The sequence below is a fragment of the Sorex fumeus genome, unplaced genomic scaffold (assembly GCF_029834395.1).
Source record: "Sorex fumeus unplaced genomic scaffold, SorFum_2.1 ptg000014l, whole genome shotgun sequence".
NCBI lineage: Eukaryota > Metazoa > Chordata > Mammalia > Eulipotyphla > Soricidae > Sorex > Sorex fumeus.
The window spans coordinates 30,923,616-30,939,222 of record NW_026606071.1 but is presented as its reverse complement, the minus strand read 5'-3'; the positions used below and the strand labels follow the sequence as shown (position 1 = coordinate 30,939,222).

Below are 15,607 nucleotides of genomic sequence, written 5' to 3'. Positions count from 1 at the left end.
TCATCGATTTACTCAAGCGGGCACCAGTAACGTCTCCCTTGTGAGACTTATTACTGTTTTTGGCATATCACAGGGAGCTTGCCAGGCTCTGCCATGCAGGCGGATACCCTCGGTAGCTTGCAGGGCTCTCTGAGAGGGATGGAGGAATCGAACCCCAGTTGGCTGTGTGCCAGGCAAACGCCGTACCCGCTGTGCTATCGCTCCGGGTGCTGAAATGATTCTCACACATATAGAGAGACCATCTCATCTTCCACAAGCTCTCCTCACATTGTACCACTCATGTAGCATATATAGAACAATGTTTCAAGCCAAAGGCATAGTATTGAGGTACTTGCCTAGCACATGGCTGACCCTGGTTCAGTTCCAGGTACTGCATATGGTCCCCTGAGCACAGAACTAGGAGTAGGTCCTTAGCACCACTAGCACCCTTCCCGTCCCAATAGCCATTTCATTCTGGTCATTTCTTACACCTAAATGTATCATCAGAATGTTCAGCATTCCGGAGGATAGACTTTCTAAGGAGGATTTTGCTGACCCTGGGTACAATCTCTGAACCATTTGAGCAGCAAAGGATTCTGAGGGACTGGGCATCTGAGTGTAGGGGGTACATTCCAGATTGACACATTCCTTTCACCCTATGCATTTCTCACTACTGAGCAACAACACTCACAGCACATTAAATATGGAGTCCAATGCAAGAATCCCACCTGTCTTCGTCTAGGGGCAGGCATAATATTAGTATTCTTGGTAATAATTGCCAATATTGGTCATACTGATATTGTTTTTCTCTTCTCTTCTCTTGTTTATTTTCGACCTATTATTGCCAGATTGATATCTTGCATGGCTTCAAAATAACAACTGATGACTCTAAGTATCTACATTAGCAAGCCCAGATGTTACTTCTGAAGTTAAGTACTATGTCAGTACTTAAAGTAGGTTTTTATTTGTGGCCTTCGCAAACCTTAAATTCATCATCTTACTCCCATCTGTTTCCCAGACCAGAAACCTAGGCATCATGCTTAATTTCTCTTTCTCATTCTCTGGGTAATCACCAACGTCAGAAATGATTTTCCAAATTTGTCTCCATTTCATTGATTTTTTTTCCAGTTCCACTGACTTTATAAATTTAGGATGCCATGATTTCTGCAGTATCAACATCCTAAATTGCCCTGCGAAATAAATACCTATTCAATGTATTTCCTTGCTTGTCCTTTAATACTTAATGCTCTCCAGGTAAAATTCAGTTCAGTGTGCGTTGTATTTTCTGACTGTCTTTCTCATCTATTTCCATGCTAAGTAATCCCTCAAGCAAGCTAGGACTACTTGCCTCTGAGCTTTCATGCTAGCAGTTCTGAACCAGCTTTACCATTTTTGTTTGTTTTGTTTTGTTTTGTTTTGTCATGTGTTTATTTTGGGGCCACACCCAGTGATTCTCAGAGGTTACTTCTGGCTTTGCACTAAGGAATTACTTTTGCTCCCATATGAGATGCTGGGAATCAAACACAGGTTGATCTTGTGCAAGGCAAACACCCTACCTGCTGTACTGTCACTCTGACACAAACCCACTTTTCTTTAAGTGGCAAAAATTTGCTCTCATATTCTTACCTCTTTTTTCAAGAAGTCTTTACTCACCTTTTATGCTTGTTTTTTTTGAAAATAGATTAACTTTCTCTAGTACAGCTTTCAAAATCTTGATGTTACAATATCTCTAACCAGACACTATGACAAGATTTCTCATGACCTTTTTCTCCTATTTTAATGGTTCTAGTAAATACTCTGATGTCACATTGTGACCCTTTCTTCAAATCTGAAATAATAGTAGTTGCTTGAGAGTGCTTTTATAGAATTCAGTCTGGTAAACCAGTATTTCCTAGCAACAGTGTATGTTGGGCATGTACCCAAGGCAACATATTAAGCATTTGTGAAAAGGCTACATAATTTTTGTAGAAGAATTTATATATAAGATTTAACTTTCAAAGCAACTATTTACTGGAAGAAAAACACATTGCTTTGAGGGTAGTTTTTGTTTGTTTTGGGGGTAGTCTTTGTTTGCTTTTGAACTGCTCCCAAGAGGTGCTCAAGAATTACTCCTGGCTCTGTGCTCCTGGAAGTGCCTAGGGAACTATATAAGGTACTGGAGGGTAGAACTGGGGTTGGCAGTGTGCACGTTGAGCACATTAACCTCTAATGGTCATGCTGTCTCTCAGGCTCTGTGGAGCTCTGTTTTAAAATTTTCAATTCAGTGCAGGCATATGTGGAGGAGAGAGATTAAAATTACATTTCCTGTTTGGGGCATCATTTTTTTTTTTACTTGAGTTCTTTTTCTTGAATCCCAATTTTTTATTCTGCCACTGTGATCTACTGGACACAGAACCCAGTACTAGTTTACTTACCCAAACAATAGCCGTTTGCCAAATACCCAAGCATAGTGAGATAAACTATCATCTTTATTTATTTATTTATTTATTTAGCGCATTACAAAGCTATTCATGATTGTATTTCAGTCATACAGTGTTCCAGCATCTATCCCTCCACCAGTGTACATTTCCCAGCACCAGTGTCCCCAGCTTCCCTCCCGTCATCCCCACCCCCAACCCCCATCTCTTTGGCAGGCACTTCTCTCTCTCTCTCTCTCTCTCTCTCTCTCTCTCTCTCTCTCTCTCTCTCTCTCTTTCTCTCTCTCTCTCTCTTTCTTTCTCTCTGGGCACCATTTTATTAATTAATTTATTATTTATTTTGCTTTCTGGGTCGGAGCTGGAGTGATAGCACAGCGGTAGGGCGTTTGCCTTGTGCACGGCCAGCCCAGTCGAGCCGGGTTCAATTCCTCCACCCCTCTTTGAGAGCCCAGCAAGCTACCAAGAGTACTGCATGGCAAAGCCTGGCAAGCTTCCCGTGACGTATTTAATATGTTAAACACAGTAACAACTAGTCTCAAAAATGGAGACGTTACTGGGCCCGCTCGAGCAAATCGATGAAGAACAGGAGGACAGTATTTGTTTAACAGTATGCTTTTGGGGTCATACCCTGCAATGTACAAGGATTACTCCTGGCTCATGCACTCAACAATTACTCCTGGCAGTGCTCAGGGGACTATATGAGATGCTGGGAATTGAACCCGGGTTGGGCCCGTGCAAGGCAAATGCCCTACCCGCTGTACTATGGCTCCAATCCCACCATTTTATTTTTAAAGTATAGATGAATTGATTTTTTGCCACACCCAACAGTGCTTAGGTCTTACTTCTGGCTCTGTGCTTAGTTATCACTCCTGGCGGTCTCGGGGTGCCAGGGATCAAACCTGGGTCAGCCACTTTCAAAGTAAGTGCCTTGTCCACTGTACTCTCTCACCAACCCCTATATGCATTATTGTATTGAAATAAAATACAGAAATAAAATACAATTTGATGAAATAAGCATAAAAGGAAATTTACAAACATTTGCTCATTAAGCAGATATATAAACTATACTGGGATGTATATACCATCAGTGTTGCACACATGTCTGAATAAAAAGGGTGCTGTGAAAATAATACTGTTTCAAGAATTAAAACTGGTATGTAACATTTCCCAAGTTTGTAAGCGAGTACTTTCAGAAATGACTTGTTTTTTTTTTTTTGTTGTTGTTGTTGTTTTTATGTAGGAGTACTGCTATCTATTCAGCCACTGATTAGCTGATTGAATTGGGCATGAACTCCACTTTTTTGTATTTTTATTTTATTTTTCCTCCCTAAATTTTATTTTATTAAAACACCTTGAGTTATAAATGTATTCATTAGGATAAAGAAGGAATCACTATGACAATGACAATTTAAAGTGGTCACTCTGGATAAGAACTAAGTGCTGAAATTAGGTAAAGGACTATACACGATAACCTCTCAATACCCTACATTGCAAACCATAATACACAGAAGAGTGGAGGGGAGAGAGAGAGAGAGAGAGAGAGAGAGAGAGAGAGAGAGAGAGAGAGAGAGAGAGAGAGAGAGAGGTGTCTGCCATAGAGGCAGAGTGGGGCAGGGGTGGGGAATGGTGGGAAGGAGACATTGACTGGAGACGTTGGTGATGGAAAATGTACTCTGGTGAAGGGATGGCTATTGAAGCATTTTATGACTGATACCCAATCATGAACAACTCCGCAACTGTGTATTTCATGGTGATTCCATTTAAAACAAATTTTAAAAACAAGTTTATTCCTAGTTGGATTTTCGCCATACAGTGTTCCATCATGGATCCCGACACCAGTGTCAACTTCCCTTCACTGGTGTTCCTGGTTTTCTTCTTCTACCCACCCACCACAGCCCCAGACTGTCATCTTCACAGTCAACTTTTAGGTTTGGATATAAAAGGTTGGGTATTGTGATTTCATTGTTGACTCTCAGATTTGGATATTTAACTCTATCATTCTTTAACATCAGCCAAAGAACCCTAAATTTCATTCAATTTATCATGCAATATAACTTTTCATGGTGCTTTAATAATAATATATAATATGCTACTCATTTATGTAGTACAATTCATAACAATAGTGACTTTTTTACTCGTCCACAATGATAAATTCTAGCTCTATAACATTTTTATAAGATTGCCGCTAAATCAACCAAACTAATTTAGCAGAATGAAATGACACATTATAACCAGATCATTTTCACATTTATGGTCAGGTAGCTTTGTCAGTAATACTTAAATTTTCAAAAATAAGCATCATCTCTGACACATTTTTACATTATTTTTTCTTTCCTTTATAGTCACTGAATCTAGATATATGGAAATTTTAATAGAATGAAAATAAGATAAGACACTTGATCATAACTTTCAGGTCAGAAGTGTTTTCTTAATAGCTTTAGAACAAGTGCTTGTGAAATTTGTATGACTAATCCTCTTTGTGGATGAAGAGTATTTGTGAGTCTAAGCAGAATTGTCAAGCACACATATTTGATCTAAGGAATAAAGTAAATCATAATGGAAATGGAGGCGACCAATTAACTTCATACTCTTAATGTTTTTAACTCAGTCCCTAATTTTGTTGTAATTTTTTTTCTCCTTTTCACTCTTTTTCCTCTCTTTCTTTAAGGGGAAAAGCTCATGCGATTCAGCTACCCAGACATTCACTTTGATATGAACTTAACGTATGAGAAGGAGGCTGAGCTGATGCAGTCTCATATGATGGACCAAGCCATCAACAATGCAATCACCTACCTTGGAGCTGAGGCCCTTCATCCTCTGATGCAGCACCCGCCAAGCACAATCGCTGAGGTGGCCCCAGTTATAAGCTCAGCTTATTCTCAGGTCTATCATCCAAATAGGATAGAAAGACCCATTAGCAGGGAAACCGCTGATAGTCATGAAAACAACATGGATGGCCCTATCTCTCTCATCAGACCAAAGAGTCGACCCCAGGAAAGAGAGGCCTCTCCCAGCAATAGCTGCCTCGATTCTACTGACTCCGAAAGCAGCCATGATGACCACCAGTCCTACCAAGGAAACCCTGCCTTAAATCCCAAGAGGAAGCAAAGCCCAGCTTACATGAAGGAGGACGTCAAGGCTTTGGATACCACCAAGGCCCCTAAGGGCTCTCTGAAGGACATCTACAAGGTCTTCAATGGAGAAGGAGAACAGATAAGGGCCTTCAAGTGTGAGCACTGCCGAGTCCTTTTCCTAGACCATGTCATGTACACCATTCACATGGGTTGTCATGGCTACCGGGACCCACTGGAATGCAACATCTGTGGCTACAGAAGCCAGGACCGTTACGAGTTTTCATCACATATTGTTCGAGGGGAGCACACATTCCATTAGGCCTTTCCATTCCAAAGGGGACCCCTATGAAGTAAAGAACTGCACATGAAGAAATACTGCACTTACAAATCCCACCTTCCCTCCAATGTTGGCATATCTTTATTTTTTAATATTATTACTGTCATTAATTATTATGTTGTGGACGCAGTGTCATTTGCTCTGCCTAATCACAGTAAGGAAGAAACTGAAGAGAGAAGGGACAAGGGATAGTGTGTCTTGATAACTTGGCTTGTTAATATTGTGAGAATTCAAGAGCAGTTCTGCCATGCATAGATGCAAGGCGTATTATGCTTTGGGGGTGGGGGGGCAGGGAGAATCACTTGATTCATATAGATTCACCTAAGAGATTCTGATTTGCCACTGATATTCAGGATGATTTAAGGGAGGAAGTTTTCTGGGTAGAACTTTCACAGTATAAAATGGTATAAGTAACTTTACTCTTCAAAGAAGAATTTGTTTCAAAATGTAGAATTTTCTTTCCCTTTAGAGATCATTGAACACAAACACATTGTTGTTTTTATTGACAACTCCACGGATGAGTTGTTGTTGTGGGTTCTATGTTTACTTCCCCTCTGGAATTTATAATATGTTGTACACTGTACTATAGAGCAAACTTTTAAACTACAGGTAGTTAAGGGCACCTACAATACATCTGAGGTCCTCTAATTCTTATTTTTCTAAACTTAAGCACTGTTTTTCCATAATTTTGATGACTGGCATTTTATAGACACCCTGGCAGCCTTACTTTTAACACCTTTAATGAATAGTATTTTTATCTAGTTTTCTGAATAACATATGGTCTAAAAGTGGCTAAGAAACAGTTAATAGTTTCCAGAAGGTACCTCTACTTTTCATAAATTGGGAAGTTTTCTTTTGAAGTTGTAATGTGGATGGCAGCATAGTATACATATTTGTTCCGTCTAAAAGTATGCTTGCAATTGTCACTTTATCAGCATTAATCAGTGTTAACCATTCATCAGAAAAAAATATAATTAGGCTAACAGTAGGGGGAAAAACCCACTTAGAAATTCTTTGTCTGGTATTTCTCTTTTCACAGGTGTTTTCAAATTGAGACCACCCAATGTTCTGTCCATAGTCCATTCACCTTTTACTCTTCCAGTGGAAGGTCTTAAAAATCTTATTATAGGGCATTTCTTTCAAAATCTCCTTGGAGCAGTCGCTAATTTCTCCCGAAAGTGTGGTAATTTGAATTCCATGAGATTATGGAAGTACTAGAGTTATTTATTCTAGTATTTCTTAAATAATAAATTTACCAATGTTGGTATAAGGAAAAAGGAACTTTTTTTTATAATTTGTACATTGGGCTATTAGATAAACAAAACATAAGGTTTGCTTTGACCCTTCTTTGAGTCTAGACTGTGACAGAACCTCCAAGCAAAAGTGACCAGATCCTTTACTTTCTTTTTACATCTCAGCAACATTCAGCATTTTGTAAATCCAAAAATTAATCTCAAACCCTTAGCACATTTTTCTTCTTTTAACCCATATGTATGTTGCCATATTTTGTGTTCAGGTCTTAATTTCATTTATGTGGGGATTCTATGTTTTTCATTTGTTCTTGTTTTTTTTTTTGTTTTGTTTTGTTTTGGGTTTTTTTTTTTTTTTGCAATCCAACAGAGAACTAGATGGCAGCGAGTCCATATATGATGGAGGATGGGGCACAATTTGGAAGCAGAAAGTGCTGTCTGTTTTTCAGAGGACAAGCCTGACAATGATTGAATTATCTATTAGCCATTTATAAATATTAAGATTCTATTAAGCAGTAACTAACTGATAACTGCTCTAAAAACACTTATTGGATAGGATGCCGAAACTTTGTTTTTTCACAGAGTGATTTGAGAAAAAACCAGATTAGGGAACTGTGGATGGAAAAGCAAGCCTCTTTACTCACTGTCTGGTTTTCTAGCTGCTTATTTAGGTAGCCTATATCTAAGCACTAACATCTAAAGCTAGATAACTCAGCTTCCTTTAGCTTCTTTCGTAATTTGAGGGGAGTCCAAACTGTTCCTTTAAGTCTAAGAGAGTGTATCCAAAAAAGATGCATAAAAGGTTTTAAATTGTACTTTTTTTTTCTGCTTGCTTTAATACATTGTAAACATACAAATGTTCAAAGGTAAAGCATGTCTTTGAGACGCCCTGGCCAACCTACCCTAAATATTCATAAGGAATTGGAACTCTTTTTTTTTTCTTTTGGAAGAAGGTATATAATTTAAAATTAGTGATTTTGTGTTTTACTTCAAATTAAGGAAACATTTGGATAGCAGTCAATATGTTCATTACTTTGACTGTGTATAGAATTTCTTTGGGCATCATCTGTGAGCTTCCTTCATTCTCTGGATTTTTTTCCTCCAGCATGTGAACAATAGGTAAAGGTAAAGGCCCTCCCGTTGATCAGCGATTTGCTTGAGCGGGCCCAGTAACGTCTCCATCATGAGACCTGTTGTTACTGTGTTTGGCACATTGAGTACGTCACGGGTAGCTTGCCAGGCTCTGCCGTGCGGGCGAGAATATACATAAATTCTCTGGATGAAAATTAATTTAGGTTTATCTAAAATTGTGGCCCTATAAAGACAGTACTAGTACACTGTCCTTTTCTGATTTCAGCTTTTGAGGAATATGTTTTATTGAAGGATTTATTATTGCTGAGAGTATATGTTATAAAGATATATATTTTTGCTTTCTCGACTTCATGATATGAAGAACATAAAGGTAAAATAGTTTAAAATGTGGCAGGGACTAGATTAGTTCAAATGTTTAGGTTAGAAAGAATTTTTGTGGACATAGTGATTTCTGGGAACACTGGAAGGCTATATTTGCATTCCTTTTCTTCACAGAAGGAAATACGCAAGCCAGTAGCACCTAAAAATAAATACAAGGATTAAGCACCAAATAAATCAAATTTATTTAACAATTGTATGCCCAACTTAGGTGAGATTTCCTGTTACAGAGAGTGTTTGAGGGACATGAAAAGGGTATTTTCCAGTTTGGCAAAAATTCAGAAATATTTCATGTTCATATTGTTTTGCCCTAATGTTTTCCCCCAGAATTTTATGCCCATCTCCTCTGGGGAAAGTTGTGCTGCAACTACTTAGTGGTAAATAACTTTTAAAATGCCATTCTAATTGTTTTTTTTTTCAAGTGCAAGTGATCAATGCTCAGATTGGAAAAGACTTTGAGTTGTTGAAGCATGCTGCTGAGAATTTTCTGGAGAAACAAAATGAGAAGAGAGACTAGGATTTAGACTTGGCTATGATGTAGGGAGTATCTCTCCTACATACATACAAAGAGTTGTATGTATGCATCATACTGTATGTGTGTGTACACACACTTTTAATGAAAATTCCTGAAAAGATAGAGTGAAAAGATGTGCAAGACATTATAGAGCGTTTGGATGATTATACCTAAGAAACTTATTAGGTTTATTTTACCAGATTGTATTAAAATATATTAAAGAGGTTACTGCTTAGGACTAGTTGTTACTGTTAGTCTTGGATCTTTACTATCTACCTTCCAGAACAAACAAAAAAAAATTTTTTTTCAAAAAAGGACTTTAGACTGTTTTGATGTAGCAGCTAAACTGAAAGAAACACAAATTGCTTTTTAACAGGAAGATATAAAACTGATACACTTTCTTGTTCACAAATGGAGAAAGGCAAGAATATTTCACTTATGGTTTCTGTTTCTCAATTGTATGCATCTAAAAGAAACTATACAATCCATATTTTATAAACATTTGCGACATTTACATTGGTGAAGACATTTAGCTGAAAATTATGTTTTACTTACTTTCCCTTGTTCTTTAATTCTAGCTCCAAAATGATTCCTTAAAATAGAAAAAGAACAAAAAAGACTGCAAAAAATGTAGACCAAAAAAATAAAAATCAAAATGAGTCCCTGCATGCCCCTTAGTTTTAAGGCAAACTAAGATTATAAGAGATGATGGATAAGTTATTTTTTATAAACTTTGAGCATTCATTTATTTTAAAAAAGGGATTTTTACAATATGGTTACCTTTAGTTATATTTCGTATGTTATTTTAGTGCTATCTGTTGAATGTTATTCTAAAACGAAATTCTCCAAATCTCAAAAAAAACAAAAGTGGGGTGAAGTCTGAAGTTTGTATACATGGAAATTATCTTTAAAGTATTTTTAAACCTCCAGTTTCTGCAAAATAATTAAAATATTACAGAAACTGGTCTCTTAAGGTACTGAATTTAATGTATTTAATACTTAAAAACTTTCTTTGTATTGGTGCCTTTTAAAAATGCATTGAGAAAGTGTTGCTTAGCTATTGTAGCTCTGCAATACTTTTGTTATGTATTTTTTAAAAACCACTTAAATATGAGTACTATATCATTCATCCTCAAGACTTTTAGAGGAATTCCCAGCATCAAGATTTTCAGCACAGCTGTTTAAAGTAAAAGGAATCTTTGAAGCTGATTTTTATATCTTCTTGGTTTGATAGAATTTTTGAATACCATTATAAGATTAGGCAGGTACAATGTGAGGTAGGTGATAGTGTAGCTGTGAATTGTGTTATGTGTTTCTTGCTTTGCTTTTTGGAGAGATAAGTTCTGATATCATACAAGGCTTTGTCAGAGGAATTTGGGGTCAGTAACCTACAGTATTCTATAATTTTATCTAGAGACTAGTGATGTGCTAGTCTTTGAACCTCTCTTCAAATTAGTTCATGTCTGATGAAATGTTGTAAAGGAGCATGTAATTCATTATCCTTGAACAAAACAAACTGAACCGTCATATCACATTGCTACTCTTCAAAGAATAATCTCCAATGGTTTCCTAAACTATGGTTGTATACTACTTGCTATGGACATGTTAGACTATGACAGCTTTTAAGAAAAAAATGAGCTGCTTGTTATACAAAGCAAATGTCATATGACCAAGAAGCTGTGATATGTTAGTGTTTCTTCTTATCATAGTATATTGCTAGGCCAAATAATTATACTTTTAATATTTTTACATTTATGGCATAAACTTAAAATTTTGGAATTTTCATATGGTCTTTATGTTACTTTTTTTTTTATCTTTTTAGTTTTTCATTGCTTGTAGTGTAAGTTTGTGGATACTTTCCACATGCACTCTTAGAAATAAGTTCCTAATTCCGTTTGTGGCTCTTTTTTTCCTTATAACATTGCATTTGTATATTTTTTGTATAGATTTGTTGTGAATTAATCTTAATGCATACAGAGTGGTACATGAATGGCAAGTTTTCTAAGATGTCCTTTTTATTGTGAATAAAATATAAAATATAGAGGCCCTCTGCTAAGCCACATAAAGTATAGTATATGACTTCATGTAGGTACAGATAAGCCAGTTTGCAGCAATTGGGCCTTTCAAATTACCTCAAGTGACACACAGTAAGAAACGTTTCTTGAACAAATGGAGGTCACTGAATCGCCTACTATGCACTTAATCAGGATACTACTTATTTAATTTACTGGAAATGGATTTTTTAATGAATACACTGTAACATGGGATGGATTTGGGGGGTATTTTGGGTTGTCTGTATGTGTGTGTGTTATTTTGGTAGGTCAATTTCTGAAACTGTGATAAAATATTTTGTTTGTCAAGCGTTCTCCGATTTTAAACATAAATCACTTCCTGTTGTGTGCATTTTGTTCTCTCTTCTTAAATTTTGTCAACTCTTCTCCATCTCTGTTCTCCTTTCCTTGTCCCTTCCACCCCTGTCTCTGGAGGTCTCTGCTTGTCTATCCCCCTACTCAGTTTGAAAATTAGGTCAACTCTTATTTCTATTCCAATGGGCTCTTAAGTCTTAATTTGTGTGTGATTTTTGTTGGTTGTATAGTCTGCTGATATTTTTTATATTCAAGTGTAGTTTTATATATTTCTTAAAAAGTAGTTGGGTTAAAAAATAGTAAGGCCTATAACCCTGCATTACTTTTTCAATTATTGGATACCTAAAATATAACTATATAGAGATTATATAATCCCTAATATAATCCATTTTCATTCCTTTGTTGTTGGATTTTGTATTCTGATTTGGTTTCCTCATAAGATGCATTTTGTGAAGAAAACATAGATGTTTGCAAATATTAAAAAAAAGATATTTGAAATCTAAAGCAAAAAGTCTTAACTGTTTCCCAGTTGGGAGAAAATGCTTTAATTTTATTATAATAATATTCCAGGTTTGAAGGGCCTCTCTTAAGATCTGTTTTTTCTCTACCAGTTGGACCTTTTAGACCATGTGTTATTTGCATTCTCAGAATAATCGCTTCTACTGTATTGTTTTAAGAATTTTTTTGTTCTGTACAAGTGCAATACTTTCCTAAAGTCTTAAAAACTATGGGTTTTTTTTTCTTTTCTATTCTATTCTTTCTTTGGTTGAGGACAAACAGAAACCCTTCAGAATCATGACATGTTAGTTAAAAGACAAAAGAAGCAAAGACAAAAACACTCCATAGTCAAAAGTGTAATCATTTGGCTGAGGAATGTGTCCTAAAGTTGAAATAATTTTGAAGACTGAAGTTTCTTCTTGGATCCTTACCCAGTGTTTTATATTAGGAGCTTAGTATTTGTTTAAATTTTCTTTTTGTCCTTTGGAAATTAACTTTAAAATAAAAGCAAAGCACTTAGTTCAATTTTAAACACTTAACTATCACCTATTAGAGAAAATGTTTTGTTTTTTAATATTTGGAGCACTCCTTTTTCATGCAAATTTAAGTAAAAAATATTTTTCTTACCAAACATATTTATATGTAGTATGCTGGTTTTCTTTTTCTTTTTTATACCTGTGTTTCTGTAGTAAAACTGCTGTAATGTAAATACATATTTTGTTAAAATATAACATTTCTTTGGCATTTCTTTTCAAGGCAGTTGCTGCATTTGTACAGTATGTGTCTTGGTCATTTTAGATTTAATTTCTTTAACAATACCAAAGGTAATTAGACTACTTTAAAACTAATTGCTTGACAGTTTCTAGAATATTTTGAGTTTTAGAAGCAAAAGAAAAAAAAAAGGTCAAACCAGTAAACCTCATTTTTTTCAATCTAATAATTTGGGGAAATAAAAACTATTGTTTAAAAATGAAATATATATATAAATATATATGTAAAATTAAAGTTCCAGACCTTGTATGTTAGGTTTGCTCAGTGTAATGTAGTTTTTTTAAAGCTCAAATATAATACCTCAGAATATGAGGTTTACTATGGAAATACTGAAGCAGTCTTGCAGCTGTATGAAAAGTCACATATACATGTGTGTATCTGTATACACACATGTATATTTGCACCGATCTTGAGACCTCCACTAAATAGTTTTATCACTGCAGAATAAAATGTGGGACTTGTATTTTCTTTGTTTTTAATACACACGCATACTTGGTCTGTACACGTATGCGGGTACTGTGTATATGTGTATGAGTGTTGTATATGCATGTGTGAGTGTATGTATGTGTGTACAACTAAAGAAGCTGCAGAAACTTTGTAATACTTTGTGAAAAGGATTATATTATAAAGGTTTGTACTGTCTGAGTGCACAGCTACTGGAATAAATTTAGGGAATCTCAGGAACAAGCATATAATTTGTCCAAGATTTATTTCTTCTCAGAAGTGTAAGTGCAGTTTTTAATTCTGTATATTATTTAATATTTTACCAATAAAATAAACTTCTGACATAAAGAGTTTCCTATAAAAACTTTCTGGTGAGAATTCTTCACACAAACACATCTTCCAAACACAGAAGACTGAATTTTAGAGTAGCATCAAAATCATTCCCGTTACTGCCTTTGTGGATACTTGTCTCATTGTGTGGCCCAGAGCTGAGTGTGAGAGCAGCTCTTATCATGTATGTATGTCGTGCACCAGGCCAGAGGGGAAAAAAATTCCTGGCGTACTAACAATGACATTCGGTTGTGCTTCATTTTCACGTGCCTTATTTCCCTTTCAATCAAATCTAACAGGTACATTTGTCAGAGCCTTCTCCCATCAAAGGAAGACCTTAGTTAACAAAGTTAGGACAAGAATTTCTTAGCCAACCAAAATTAAAAAGTAAATTAGAGAGATTGTTCAGTCACGCTGGTCAAAGCTGGTTTTCTGACCTGCTCATGTTGTACTAGTACTATGTAAATTCAAAACTTCTCAGGTATTATAACTGCAGTTTGTGCTTTAAGAGTTCATTCTATTACCAATATATTCATAGCTAGAAATATCAAGGAGCATTGCAAACACCCCCTGCCAAGTTTCCCATTATCTTTGAGATACCTAAACTTTTTCTCACTGGTATTTATAGAATTTCATGGATAATTATTGCTTATCCAATATTTTTAATTTAGAATGCCACCTAGAATAAAGAAAAAAAGGTTCCAGTAACATTTTAATTTTTTCATCATTTTAAGGGCTGGAGCGATAGCACAGTGGGTAGGGTGTTTGCCTTGCACGCGGCCAACCAGGCCGACCCCAGTTTGATTCCTCCGCCCCTCTTGGAGAGCCCAGCAAGCTACCGAGAGTTATCTCGCCCGCACAGCAAAGCCTAACAAGCTACCTGTGACATATTCGATATGCCAAACACAGTAACAAGTCTCATAATGTTACTGGGCCTGCTCAAGCAAATTGATGAACAACGGGAGGACAGTGACAGTGACATCATTTTAATTCAAAAAATTCTTAAATGTTTATCAAATACACCTTGCTACAATATTGATGTTAACAATTTTAAAATACATTTTAAAATAGCATTTATACCGATCAGTAGTATCTACAAGGTTTGAGATTAACTCAGAAGTAGGCAAAAACCTCACATATCTGAGACCATGAGTTCAATCCCTGGCACCCCAAAAAATTAACTTCTCAAAAATATAACTACATATCAGAATGATACAAAATATTGAAACAGTAAAATATGTCTAGAATATGTTATGTGTTCTTGATTCTTCTCTTGAGAAGTATCAGAAATAATACTTAAAATCATGTTATGGTTGAAAAACTTTTATCAATATGCTTACAGTCAAATGGCTGTATTTAGGGTAGGGGGCACTTAGCAAAGATGTTTATCTACTATTTTAGCAACTCTACCTCATGCTTTTAGAGAGTTCTCAGATGTGCCCTTAAAAATGAATCTCATGTTTTGGCAATAGAAATACTTAAAGTTCCCATTATATTTTGTATTTCTCTAACTAGAGGTACCAACAAAGAAAATAACTAGTAAAATTTAAGTTGTTGCTTTTCTCTGGTCTGGCATAATACATGAAAGAGGAGCTTAGATAAATTAACCTAAGAGTTAGTAGAAGTAGGTGAAAAAGTGATTTGGATTTCTAAATCACTATTCTAAATCACTATCCATGTAAAAATGGGTAAAATAGAATCAGATTTAAGAAAATAAAAATATTCTGAGAAAATTAAACATCAGCTTTTTTAAAAAATTTTTCCTTCGTAATGCTTTTAATTGGAGATTATATCTCGGATGCAGCCAGCTGCTTCTAACTTGAAATTTTGTCCAGCACAGGACAAATCTCACAAAAGGGTAAACACAAATACTGCCTATATTGGTTTTGAGTTGGAAGACAGAGAAACTTAAATGAACTGGGCCTGGCCACATGGAACATTAGCAGAGCAATACTTTTCAATGTTCTATGAAGAGCAAAATGTTAAAAGGATGTAAGGAATGGGGCTGTGGTTTGTTGGGTTCCATGGAGCTTTGATAAGTCTATGACTAACACCATGTCCATTAATGTTTTCATTTTACCTCAGTCCATAGAGATTGGGATCAGATCAGCTGTATCTACCTTCTTGGGAAGATAAATTAAAACAAGCAGTAAGTTA

The 15,607-nt window shown here is 35.8% G+C and overlaps 1 protein-coding gene across 1 annotated transcript in view; it reads left to right on the top strand.

Annotated features, from left to right (window-relative positions):
• The window catches only part of IKZF2 (IKAROS family zinc finger 2), a 158,182-nt gene extending 152,119 nt beyond the window's left edge, over positions 1–6,063 (top strand). Inside the window, exon 9 of the mRNA XM_056111863.1 lies at positions 5,065–6,063. Coding sequence (XP_055967838.1) covers positions 5,065–5,789 — 725 coding nt within the window. The 3' untranslated portion in view covers positions 5,790–6,063. The remainder of the gene's footprint in view (positions 1–5,064) is intronic.
• The last annotated feature ends 9,544 nt before the right edge of the window (positions 6,064–15,607 follow it).